This window comes from Haemaphysalis longicornis, unplaced genomic scaffold (genome assembly GCF_048455015.1).
Source record: "Haemaphysalis longicornis isolate Haplotype H1 unplaced genomic scaffold, Haemaphysalis longicornis Haplotype H1 scaffold_6, whole genome shotgun sequence".
Classification (NCBI taxonomy): Eukaryota; Metazoa; Arthropoda; class Arachnida; order Ixodida; family Ixodidae; genus Haemaphysalis; species Haemaphysalis longicornis.
The window spans coordinates 97,425,370-97,439,281 of NW_027526407.1; the positions used below are offsets into that span (position 1 = coordinate 97,425,370).

Sequence of the window (13,912 nt, forward strand, 5' to 3'; positions counted from 1 at the left end):
AACGAACAAAATTAACTTTGAGGCTGCCTATAAGAGCAGCGCGAAAATTCAGAATAGTTTAAGACAGATACAGCAGCTTCTTTGGTGTGACGACACATGTCATCAACCCAACATAAAGGGCATACCTTTGTCAATCAATCAATCAATCAATCAATCAATCAATCAATCAATCAATCAATCAATCAATCAATCAATCAATCAATCAATCAATCAATCAATCAATCAATCAATCAATCAATCAATCAGTTGACGATACTGCCAACGGAATCGCTGATTTAATGCACGGCACCCGCTGTCATTTGGCCCCGCCCAGAAAGTTTGTCGGGACCACAGAATTATAAGAGGGGCAGTTCTCTAGAAGAACACAAAAGAAAAAAATTGCAGGTGCAGCATTAACACACGCAAGTTTGTTATATGCATCACTGTCCTTAGATGCTCGTTTCTAAATTCATTTCGAGAATTCCAAGGTCGGGTATAGCGAGATAGAGAATGAGAGAGAGGTACAATGAGGGGATACTTTATTCAACAACAAAAAAAAAATGGGGTGGGACTTGTAATTACAGATGTCTACGGGTCGTCTTGGCGTCGGCTTCTCGGTCGATCATCATGGACCGGTCGACGAGGCGCGGCCTGGATAAAGCGTTTTCGCACAGCTCACGGGAAGGGTTGGGGATGGCAGGAATGTCGGAATGTTGGTCCCACTCCGAAATTGCGCTGTACCTTCATTACCGAAGAACGTACACTTCGAAAAGTACTGTGTGGGGAAGAGGGGATGCAGGCGTATAGTTTTTTACAGAATTAAGCCCTGCTTACATTTCTTGGTGACTCCTCTCTAGATTCTCGGCTCTAGGTTGCGACGAAATTGAACAGACTGCGAAATAATGTCTGAGCAGTTCTTTTTTTCTTTTTCATGGACGATAGTAATGTGCAGAAAAATGAACTGTAGTCATCTGATTCAGCGCCCCGTTCTATGCGAGACGTTTATTGGTTTTACTGCTTGTACATAGTTCATTTGTCGCTTTCATTGTCATTTCCCATACCTCCCATATTCATTTCTCTTTCTGTCCCCAGTACCCCCTCGCCCTCCCGCCCCCCAGAGGGAAGTAGCTGGCGCAGAATCAATTCCTCAGGCCGACCTCTTCTCCTTTTCTATACTCATTTACTCTCTCTCTCTCTTTGGACAAATTGAGTTGGCTGAAGAGGAAGGCCTTACTACCTACTGTATAGTAAGTAGTGCAATCCTTGCCCTAGAGATTACCAGAGAGTAAGTAGTAGGACCATGGGGACTAACCCTTTCCCACGTCGTCCTCCCGGGCAACAACACAGCCCATTTTCTGACCCGAACTCTCGTCAACAGGAAGCACTGACCAACGCCGACTAAGGCCCACGAGGAAATAGCGCAATATCAGGCACCGATCTGAAAGAAACACCCTTTACCACAGTCAACTGATAGTGCCCAGTTTCAGTTTTCAACGAAAAAAAAAATCAAAGCACCTTCCTTCAAAAAGAAACATGGTTTAAATGAGAAGCTTTCTCCCGCGCAACAGGAGTCGAAGTCAAAGTACAAATTCCGAACTGCTTTGACCGTGTGGCAATGGCGCAATCGGATAGACGTCAGCTTCATAACGCGAGGGAACCAGGTTCGGAAGCGTTGTTTTCTTCAGGTGCTCATTGTTTAAGTTGTGTTTCCTGCAGAGCGTTTGATCCTAACGACAGACGGCACCAGGGAGGCATAAACAGCTTCGCTTTAATAATGGAGCGAATCAGCGGGTCACGTTTTACGCTAACACAGTTAGGCTACTAAACGACCAGCCCGGCATCTCCATGAAAGTAGCGCCACGCGGCAACCGCTAATTTGGCAACAGAAAAACTGTTGCGAAAATTTGAAGAATGATTTACTAATGCATGAGCATTGTTTTCAGCCACTTTGCCATACACTCAGCTTCTAAAAGTCGTGTTCACTACAGCACACAAAGGCACTACTGGCAAGACACCTTCCTAGGGCAATGTTAGTGTTATATCAAAACATGCAGGTCCCAGGACCTTCGCATAAATTTTCTGTATCTTCAAGCAACAAACACAAAAGCTGCACAGCGTAAAATAACAATAGCGCTCGCTGCACCCTGCGTAGTAGCCTGTAGTGTCGCAGCTGATAATGCGGGCTCATCGGCCCACAGCATCTCAGTTCTATTGATTGCAACTCCAATCACAAGAAAGGATGCGGCAACTCTCACATCCTCGATTGCCTTGAGAACACAGCTGTTAATCTGGACTGAGAAACACATCAATATCATCCTCTGCATCTAATTGACTCCATATACATCTTGAGGATGACGGCTGGGCTCAGCAAGGGTGAGGACGCTGCCTTACATGGACAGGGACAGGACGTGGCATGCATAAGGCATTTCCTTTTCGAAATTCCGCAGCCCGTTCACCCCTTCGTTCCACCTAGGATATACAGATGCCATCTGCAAATGCCAAAAATTCACGGTGCCAAAGCATACACTCGCTGCATCTCTGTATATACCGCGTGAGGCGGGTGGAACTCAGCGCTGTTTTTGGTTCTAAATCAATGTCAGGCTATGTGATACCAATGCTCTTCTAGCGTTTCTCCGAAGCTTCAGACAGAGTACTGTAACAAAACTCTAATGGGAGGTTCGTTTCTGTGCTTGAAATCTGTGAGCATTTCCTTACATTTTCATAATTTTTTTAACCAATATAACTTGCGACTTCCTTTTTTAATATGGCGTAGCAAGCTGAACGCAATGGGTCAGAAACCCTCGCCATTACCAATAAACGTATTGCCGCTTTATATCCCCATAAGACTCCATGTTTTCGTATAAAGGGAGCTATACAACGAGCACCTTCAAAGTTGGCTTCAATGCTACACACAAATGTTTTGCTACAAAAACATTTGTTTGGCAGCACTTTCAGCATTCATGCCGAAATAGGGAAGGCCATATGGCTTTTTATTGTTATCCCATTTGATGCCATGTAGATATGAGCGTCATGTCACGCGTTTATTGTTTTTAAATTATCAAATAAATTATAGAGCTATCTACGCTTACGCTATTATGATTAGCATTGCACAAGTTAACGACCACCTGTGCACTCAAGGTGCAGGTATCAGACATCGGGCTATTTCGCGTTACGGATTATGCTGGCGTGCTTGCAAAAGAATGCTTACGAATAAAAATAAACTATTCGCCCTTTTTTTCATTTCTGGCTCGTTCAAACCTTCCGCCTCCGTCAGCAGGACTGTGTGCGCTACCCAACACCCCTTGCGCGGTGACAGCAATGACAGCACACGTGCAGTGGCGTCCTCTATCGACCGCTGGCGCGATCGATTGCGAGCGACAGCTGCGCAGAGTAAACGGAGAGACAAACAAAGCAAAGCTGGCAGCGCACTGCCCACTAGCGCCACTGGGTCCGCGGCGGCCGTGTCGCGAAGCTCCCCGGCGGAGGACAGCGTTGCCATCTTGTCAGCGCAGACGGGATAGACGCGTCTCGCGGAGTGGAAACTCCCTAACGACCTGCGCGCGTTGGGAAGAGATCGAAAAAAGGGAAAGGCAAGCACTGCGGGTCCGCGACGCATCGGGAAGCTGGGCGGAAAGTCGGACGACCGGAGGAAAAACAGAGGTGCAACGATTTGGACGACACTGCTGTTGTCGTCTCTCGCACCGGGCGCCGCCACCAGCAGCGGCCATGGAAGGTGAACACCACGACTGAACCCCCTTCTCCGGGAATCCGCTAGCCCTGAACGACGAACCAGCGCCTCAAGGGCCTTTGGAGATACGAAAACAGCTCGGCCTCGCCGCTGGAACGACAACGCCAAGCATCCTTTTTTGCACCCTGATTCGGCGCTTGCGCTTTGAGAGACTCGGGAGAGAACGCTCTCGAGCGGTGGGGAAAACCGCAATCTACTCGACTCGGCGGCGGTAGAGAGGCGGTGGTTTTGCAATTGCATTGCTATTTGTTTCGCCGCGAAGAATTCATCTCCGACGACGAGAGGAGAGCTTTTGGAACCAAAAAGGGAGGAGAGGGGAACAAACGCATCGTCAAGAATCGAGCCAGCTCTTCTACGACTCTACGCAAGGTGAGTAGCCTAGTTTTTTCCTATTGATCTGCGCCTTTTTCTTTTCCAGGCGCATCGGCCGTTGGAGGGCCGTTGGAGCCATTTATGTCACGTTTTCCATCGTTGCGGCTTTAACGTCGGCGGGCCCTTACGTGCCTACTCCTTAACGTGACTTGTCAGAGGGGAGTACTGCCGTTTACCCTTCTCCCCATTGGCTGACGGATGACGTATCTACCGCGCAGCGTACCGCGCTTTTGGCAGAGCCCGGCATATGTTGGCGCTTCGCTGCGTTTTCGTGACTTGTGTGCGGAATGTGGTTACTGGGCCACAAACGTCATCGTCTTCGGAGACAATGGTTCAGTGCTGAAGTGTTATATTACTTCCAGGAGAAAAACAGCAGCTTGTTCGCTGGAAAAAGTGCTTATTCGTGCTTCTTAATGCAAACCCTGAAAATGTCACCGCCCCTTGTTTTTCGTTTGCGTAATAGTCACGTGCTAGGTTTAGTGTAACATTAACAGGTCGACATCTTCAGTGTCCATGACATCTTCAAAAGCGGTCGTTAAGATGGCGCCTGCAGGTCAAAAATGATATACATGTGTTCGGAGAAAAAATACATGCCCATGTTTTTTCTGCACTTCTTATCAGGGAGAAGGGCAGTTTATGTTCCCACACCATTTATTTCAGTAGCAACTATTCCTCTACTATCCCTCTGCGCAGCGCGCCGCGTTGTAGTGAGTAGTGTTTTCCGAGTTTCGCGAGGCCGTAAGTTTTGTACAGTCGAACCTCGTCAACTCGAACTCGCTTATTTCGAGTTTCTGGCTTATTCGAACTGACGCTGCGGTCCCGGTAAAGGTATGTGTATTTAAATAGCGTTCGGTAATTCTAACTTCTTCAATTAGAACATATTTTCGGGCCCCTTGGAGTTCGAACAACCGAGGTTCGGCTGTATTCATAGGCAGTGAGGGAAGCGGTTGTGTACACACTGAGTTTTGACTTAACTTTACTTTACACGTCTTCCTATCTTTTGTTCTGGAAAAGAAGTGTGAAAAATTGTTCTGGGTGGTTGGCTCATATGACCATATGGAATAATACTGGCTCGATACGTCACACCAAGAAAGCTTATGTTTTACTCTTGGGACTTCGGAACTGTAGAACCATGGCAGGCACGACTAAAGGGCATCGGCTCTATTGGTTGTGACATGGGAAAGTGTGACACGTTTTTAGCCCAGTGCACGTATTTGCTTCAGCAGCAATTTTTTGCACATCCCATTAACGAGTGCAGCAGCTAACCTTCATCGACAACTTTCCTTAAATGCGACTGCCGCACTAGGAAAGTCACAACTGAAAGTTCTATAATTACGACATGCTTGTTTTGTCTTTTGGGGTATATCGTCTATTTTCTCTGTGTGGTTGTTATCGCCTAGTCCCCATTCCGAAACTTCGTGCTTGTTAATCCGCATGGTACGTTTCAGTCTACCACCTATTTTATTATTTTCTTCGCTCCGCTTTCATCCATGCGAAGTCGCCTTGCTTTCAAGAAACTCACGCGTGCTTCTATGATGGTACATGAAATTTGTCCAAGCAGTTGTACATTCGCGACTGTGTAAACACGGCTATTCCTATGAATAGGTTAGTGCGTAAATTCTAGTGATACGTTTTTTATGGCAGGTATTCTTCTGACCCGTTTTTATATTGTATGCAACTGAAAGTCTCGACGATTGAAGCAAAATAATATGTGTTAGTACGGATAATCTCCAACTGAGAAGGAACTAATTTCAGCAGCGTGTTTGATACGAGTTTCACGTTTCTATGCCTCCTATTTTTAACGGCGTCGCCCAAGACAATGCATCGTTAAAGCAAATTTCTCCGTGCTACAATCATAGGCGATATTCAAAACAGCGACGAAACCATGCTGCCTGACCAAAACGAATTTGCTCACAAATAGGAACCGAGGTGTTACTGTCACGTGATGCGGATAAGAAGATTGACAACATTAGTGCATTTATATTAAGACCCTACAATACGTCCCAGAGGTACACCAGGCTAAAGTAGGATAAATAAGTGGCTTGGCGTCTTAGTAAAGATGTTCATAACTGTTTTAAAATAATTTGGGAAGTCTAAATCTAAGGAGAGAGAGACACAAGAGACCATAAAAGTCACTGGAAGATTGAATGCCAGTGCGAATTTCTGTTCGCGGCTCTGAAACCAAGACCTTCGGCCCCAACCTTCACAATTTTAGACGTACACCACCATCGTCATATTTTCTCACACTTGCTTCTATGCACCCGTTTTTTTCTCCGATTGTGTAAAAAAACAAAAGACCATAGACTTGTCGGCTCAGTTTGAATTTTCAATGGCGGTGAAATTCGAGGTTACGTTGGTTCCTGACCAATTGAATCTCTCCGGTTATCTAAAGGTGAGGTGGGGGTGTGGGGCGTTTAAAGGTCAACAAGAAATATATGAAAAAAACATCGTTACCATTTCTTTGTAAAGATAACAAAGTATACATTGACCGTCCGCATTAATTTTAATCTGTGATCTGAAAGCAAATGAATGAGCACATACGGTTTGAGAAGGGGTACATTTCCGCTTGATATAAGTTGTATCTATCAAATGGTGCTATGCCTTTTAAGAATGTTCTACATAAAAACTGGTCGATCTGAAATGGCCACCAATTTTCATAAACCTTTGTTCACAAGACCAGGCGTGCGTGATTCAAAATTTTGATACTTTCGAAATAATCGGCCTGCGAACGTGCTGTGAATATCATGACGCAGTGTTGCGCGAAAGATACACGATATTGGAAGTATGCAATTTTATATATTGGAGAGCACAAAATTGTTTAGAACAAAATACCTTTATTATTTTTCTTTTACTATAGTTACGCGAAACAAGAAATAAGGAGTGTTATGCAAAAGAAGCGCCTGGAGCATTGAAAACAATACCTGCTGAACTCCCTCTTGTAGTAGATCATTAAAAAGCTCAGAGAACAAGAAAAGAATAACGTTTGTGGATGCCATAGAACGAGAGGGGAAAAAAAACTGGCGCACCTTGCACTACTGGTGCATGGCTGAAGACATAGCGGAGCTGGGGGTCGACCTAGGTTCTTTCGGCACTGACACCGAATCACAGGAGAGAGGGAACAGCCGGACCCCGGCAGTCGAAAGCCGTTTTATACGGCTCTGTAAAGGAAATACCATTAAAGTATGTGCAGTGTTTTATTCAGTGCAATTGTCATCATTACTTTCGTCGTCGTTTTCCGACGGCACAGCCGCGGAGTGTAAATCCTCTTGTAGGGCGTCCTCGCCTCGGTAGACCTCCACTTCTTCGCCACCTGATCCAGTGGCCGCCTCTACGTGTAAATTGCGAAGGTATAGCTTGACAGATTCCCTGTCATCGTCTTCGGCGCGGCGGACCCGTGGCGCACCGGTCACTACACGACGACGACCACGACGAAGGGGGGGGAGCTCCTGATGTCGCGTGAGCTCACGCCCAAGCCTAGACGACCCCAAAATGACATCATTCACTGATTCTTCTTTAGATCTATTATAAATTCGGTAACCTGTTTCCCCAATTCCTACAGCCTGATTATATAGGGCCATGAGGTGGGCGCTTTAGCCCTGAAAAGCCACCCCGTTTCTTGGCCGATCCCCCACGTGGGTATGTGCCCCTAGAAGAAGAAGAAGAAGAAGAAGAAGAAGAAGAAGAAGAAGAAGAAGAAGAAGAAGAAGAAGAAGAAGAACAACAACAACAACAACAACAACAACAACAACAACAACAACAACGCCGGACGGTCGTCGAAAGTCATGCGCTTGCGTGCGGTCGGGGTTTTCGGTCTACGCCGCACGGATCTGTGCCGGCCTAAACAACTCTGCTTAAAAAAAAAACCAGAAAAAGCCAAGGTTGAGTAGATGGAATACAAGGCGGTCACGACAAACCTATGTCTATCGCTGTTCTCGCAGAGTGGGCGTTTTCTGGAACACCGTACATACCTTTCTCCCCATACCTTTTATGTACAACAGTACCACCGTACGAGGGAAAACATGGAGCTAAGCAAATTTGTGGTGTCGATTGCCTTTCTCTGATCCATAAATGGGCGTTTCATAGCGAGTCTGATCAATACGAGTCGTCGTTCTAAGCCAATCCGGCATTTCTGGTAGACTGCCGTTGTTTAGTTTTGTTTTAGTTACTTTCAAACGAGATTATAAGCTATATGTTCAAGTTTCACCACATTTCTGGGTCCTACCTTTTTTTATGGGTTCAGAATAGCGGACCACGACAATAGAATTGTTGTATACAACCCCGCCCTTTTTAAACTTGAAACTGAGATGACATTTTCAAGTCCCCTTGCTGTAACGACGCTCATTAAGCCAGACTTTGATGGAAATGATGTGCTTGTTTGCATTGTTCCTGACGCAGGTTTTAATTAGCGTACCAAACGAGCTGCGCCGTTCCAAACGTTATGTGAGGCATTGCGAGACTCATCACGCAACGGTCTTCATGCACATATGGAGATTAAAAAGCGCACTTCGAACGGAAAGCAGACCCGCTACCAGCTTGCCGCTGGCCTACATATGCTTCGCGCCGAGAGAGAGAGAGGCACGAATTTTGAAAATAATGAGGGGAGCGAAAAATGTAGACCGTGGGAAGTGAAGCGTTCGCCCAATGCACTTCTGCGTAAAAAAGTTCGTAATTAGCGTCTCGCGAAGAGCTTGCCCGGATTTCTGGCCTACGAATCAAACAGTGGTGCTGTCCTTCACGTCGAAACGACTGCCGATGAGAGTTTTGTTTCGGAACAAACTATTTTCTGGTGAGTTTATTTATTGTCTTCCCTAGCTGCGCATGTAATAAGACACATAGATGTGTAACTCTTAATGATGATTCGGAAAATTCGTAGGATTAGCGCCGCACACCCGACTTTGTAAAGATGGCTACTCAGATAGATATTTTAGCGAGAAAATCCAGGTGAGGCGCATAATATGACAAATAGTTTTCAGTGCAGTCTGTTTGGACAGACATACAGACAGGCTGACAGGCAGACAGACACACATACGCGCACATACATACACACATACTTCTTATCATTGTCCTGCAATTGCGAATTTTACAGGTTACATTTACTTGAAGGCCCCGGAAAACGTCTCAGACATATTGCAGGGCGACTGTGTATAAAGAGGTCAGGTGGCGGTCTAGTGAAGATGTCTCAAATATCTATCCACTAATTCAAAGCCACTCGAATTCTAAAAATCGTAACATATGACCCTAGAAACTTTCCGAAAGCACAGTGCTGTTTTCTTTCGTTTCAGCATAATTATGTAAACTATTAAATAATGAGATGTATGCAATACAGAAAGAAATGCCGAGTGCCTTGAAAGCTGTACATTTTGAACCACCTTAGGTACGGCTAACGCCGAGAAGCAAAGGGAACCAAAATAATGTCCATAGGTGCACTCAATTAAAAGACAAAAAAGCGAGAAAAGGCAAAGATTGAGTAGCTGGTACACAAAGCGGACGAGGAAAGCCTTTGTTTGGGCACCACAAAGCACCCTCCACCTGATCACCCTTTATTTTCCACAGTACCAGCGTTCGAGAAGCAAACGCTGAGCAATGAAGATTCTTACTGCCGATTGCCTCCCTCGGGTCGATAAACTGTGTCTTTCATACAAAGCTTGATCAATGCAAATCGCTGTTATAAGCCCATCCCGCATTGTTAAGACACAGCCATTGTCCATCTCCTTTTTTTCTTTTCTTTCAAACGAGGCAGGAAGCAGCGAATTCAAACTTCATTATTTTGTCGTCCTTTTTTGGTTATTGTTCCTGAATAGTGAATCAGGACTTTGGGATGATGGTGTCCAAGGACAACAAAAAACGACAACAAAAAAGAGCACTTGGACATTTTGTATACACATGAAAGAGGATACTTTAAGAGCCCTTTGTATAACGGTGAGCATAAAGTAACACCTTATTGAAAATAACAGACTGTTTTTTTTATTTTTTTCTGGCGCAGTTTCTAATTAGCATTACAAACGTAATTTGAGCCTTCGCGAGTGTTTCGCGCACCTGTCTCTGCGCACATATGAAGATTAAAGCGCGCAGTTCTTTCGTAAAGCAGGCACGATACGAGCTTGTCGCTGGTGTCCATGCGTCTACCCGAGAGAGAGAGAGAGAGAAGGATTTTCAAAAGGATGGCTGCAGCGACAAATGTAGACAGAGACAAGTGAAGCATTCATGGAGTTCACTGTTGCCTCGAATCCCTAATAATTAGTGCCTGGAAGAACTCGCCCGCACGGTAGCGTACGAACCAGTTAAGTTTCTACGTGTATTGATGATTGCGAACAAACTTTCTCGCTTCCGTTATACTATGCTCCAAAGCTCGTCAGATGGTGTTTTTGACCTTCATCGACCAAAAATGAATATAAAAAAACAAAATCCCCTGTCCTTCCCCCATATATATATATATATATATATATATATATATATATATATATATATATATATATATATATATAGATATATATAGTATATAGATGGAGCAATGAAACTTGGAACATGGTAGGGAACACAAGAAAAGAGAACTGCGAGCAAGGTAGCGGCCAATATTGTGGCCAACGTTTCAGCGAAGAAGAGACTTGCCGTCGTCAGGGCCCAGCGCAGCACTTATTGGGGTGGTGTACAGTTTTTCGAAATGCAATTTTTCGTTAACTCTTGGTCTAACGTTTTGTAGGTTTATTTTGCACCTGAAGTTTTAAAGGTGCGCCGTAATGGCCTGAATAGCAATGAAATACTCAATACCGCAAAACTGTTGGGAGAGAGGAGGGATAGCCTATATAGGCTTAATCACTGAATTGTAGGCATAAAAAGCTGCCCAAGTAATTACCGGTAACCCAAGAGAACGCCATAGAAGGTGCAATCTCGGCATTAAAACGAAAAGAAATACAGAGTTGAGGGGTGACCTCGTTGAAGAGCTGCGAATCTGAGCTTTAGGTGAAGTTGTCATTGATTGCAGCTATTGGTTGATTCACATTTATTTATTTATTGTTTACTTCTTGAAATTAACTGGTTCCAGTCATGATGAGTCAGGTCGGTGTTTACCTAAGAACAGTCGCTAACGATGTGTAATAAGACACATTGTCCACACTAATTTGCTTTGTAGTGTTGGGACCCGCGTAAGCTTTTCGTGGGTTTGGCTTCTGATTTCCCTAGAGCGTTGTGGGCGCGAATTCGGCTGTCTTGGCGACGCAGCCTTTCCAACCCTCCTTTCTCCTCCTCCTTAACGCTGGAATCAGCAGCGTCCTTTCTTACGTGCACTGTCGCTGTCCAGGAAGGCTTGGCCGCCTAAAGGACAAGGTCTTGTTCGGGCTAGCGCACAATCTTCGGCGGAAACATGGCGGCTGCGGAACACACAATGGCGCAAAAGGCCGATGAAAACTTGGGAGCACTCTGGAGAGGACTAGCCCTGTTCGGTCGTGTTGGTCTTGCAAGTGTTCTATCGTTCGAGTTGTTATGCTTAAGGCTGCAAGGTAGCAAATTTCCCGACATGTTCTTCTGCATGGCAGCTTAAGCACGTTTAGCATCCTAGTCAATCCCGCGTCAGAGAAAACGAGGATGGCAATGATGTTTGAGCACGTAACTGAACCTTGCCGTGAAAAGTATGGATACCCATTTAACTGGTGTGCGTGGATGTATGTGTTGAAAGTGGTTACGAAAAGAAAGGCCAATGGCTACGGTGTGGAAGTGAAGAAATCGGACATTGAGGAATCTTTATAGAGGTGGTCTTGATGGTGCGATGAATTGAATCACTTGAAGTAGTCTTTATGGACGTCTTCTTTACGATGAGACGACATGAAACACTTAAGAAGTCATCCGTAGAAAACTGAGATGACACAGTGTAGTTCGCGGCTCGATTCCCCGTAGTAGGTCCCTTTTGGGGCATAAATGGTAACGTTGAAGACGGTGTCAACTGATAGTTTTTTGTATCAGTATGATTTGTTGGGCCATGGGGAGGGAGGCCGATTGTGGGAACGAGAGACAATGTGGAAAACTGCTAAATGAGCTCTTTGAGGTCGGCGGGCGTGGGGTCGTAGCAGTACGGGCGTTGGGGGCGTTTTGTGGGTGGTGCTATTTTTGGATTGTCTGTGGGGGAGTATAGGTGTTGCTGAGCAACTTAGGAAACATTTATTCTCATTGGTTTGAAGGGCAACCTTAATGAGCAATCTCTGAGAGTGATGCGACAAACGACACTCAGTGTACTGATAGTTTAGGCGACAGTGACAAAATACTGGCTTGCTTATGAATTGGCTATCACCGTCCAGAAGCGAGCGACAGCGACTGAGGGGCCCTGCGGTAGTGTACCATCAGCGCGGGCTTCTAGTACAGAGTCAATTATTTACTTACGCTCTTCGCGTCACTCTCCAATATCGCTCCGTGAGGCATATTTCTTTGAGGTTCGGAAGGGTGGTAAATTGCCTTGAGTTGTAAAGGACTAGACGATTTAACGGCTCTGTTGCCTCAAGTTACGGCGCGTGAACGCGGGAAGGGGAGTGCGGTCATCGCCTAAACAGTGAGGCTAGGATCGTTCAAGGTCCAAGGAAGGCTGCCGTAGAGTGCCACCTAATGCTGGCAGTGAAAAAGGCTTTCTGTGCATCCTCGTGCGCTGTTTGCTTCCCAAAAGCGTTTGGTTCTTAATAATTGCCACATATACAGTGACGGAAACGGCGACGACAATGATGAAGAACCATTTGCCCGATTGGCCTATGCTGCTTCGACACTCGCGAAGGCAAAACGGACGAAGGGGCGTTTAGCTCATCTACCAATATTGCGTCCACAAAGACGAAGACAGCTGCGATAAAGGCACATTCAGGATTTATTAGAACCACGCATTGAAAAAAAAAAAACAGAAAAAACGACGACGGCAATGCAGAAGGCGCATTTAGTTTTACTGCGAATTCCGTTTTGACAAAGATGTCGACGACCATAATAAAGACCGATTTGGTTGTGTCCTCTCGTGAGGACAAAAGGGAGATTAAAAATGACGTTTTTATTTTGTAGATCCAATGCAAAAGCAGGCTGCTCATACGAAGATGATCTCGTTACAACACTTTATGATCGCTGATTTTATTAACCAGATGCCCTCCAGAATTATGTTAATATAATGCCGGGGAAATGAGCGGTGCAATGGATAACGTTTGGCTGCGCACCGAAGATTGCTCGTACAGAATAAATGGTACATGCTTACTAAATTTCGGAGGAGAAATAATTCATGGTCATACTATTAAGAAATATGGTAAAGATTGCGTCAGAATGCCTTCCGTTATCCGGCTACCCACTGAAGTAGCATTTCACATGTTCACGCTTCAACTAAGCGAACTTCCTCGTGTGGCTTCACTTTTTGTTCTCTTTACTCTTTCTCAACCATAGCATCTGTTTCGCTGGCCGATTTTAGCCAGGTCTCTTAGGTGGGTTGATAGAACTCTATTTCAGTTTTAGTTAGCTGGCGTTACAAGAATGGTTTCAGTTTTTGAAAATGGAGTTTCCTTGATCTCACTGATGGCGGTGTCGCAACCGAGATGCACTGCAGAAAAACCAACTTTGCACAATCAAAGCGCACGGGATGATGAGGGTGATGATGATGATAATATTGCATCAAGAAAAACACGCTTCCTGTGGTCGTAATCGAATCTGGGTCCCTCGAGTTATGAAGCCGAGGTGTATTCAATTGCGCCGTTCCGATACTGTCGAAACCGTTTGGATTTTTTACTTCGACTTTCGCTCTGCTACTCAAACTTCTAAATATATCGAATTCGGGCAAATCAATCCCAAACGCCCACTTATGTAATT

At 45.2% G+C, this 13,912-nt stretch overlaps 2 protein-coding genes across 3 annotated transcripts in view; one reads left to right on the plus strand and one right to left on the minus strand.

Moving 5' to 3' along the window:
* LOC144143153 (uncharacterized) overlaps positions 1-3,478 on the minus strand; it is a 66,262-nt gene extending 62,784 nt beyond the window's left edge. Inside the window, exon 1 of the mRNA XM_077674955.1 lies at positions 3,416-3,478. Coding sequence (XP_077531081.1) covers positions 3,416-3,478 — 63 coding nt within the window. The remainder of the gene's footprint in view (positions 1-3,415) is intronic.
* Positions 3,472-13,912, plus strand: part of Syt1 (Synaptotagmin 1) — a 206,589-nt gene continuing 196,148 nt past the window's right edge. Inside the window, exon 1 of one of the 2 annotated variants that reach the window (XM_077672584.1) lies at positions 3,472-4,096. The gene's annotated coding sequence lies outside the window, so the exon portion shown is untranslated. The remainder of the gene's footprint in view (positions 4,097-13,912) is intronic. The other variant, XM_077672583.1, reaches the window with a different exon arrangement.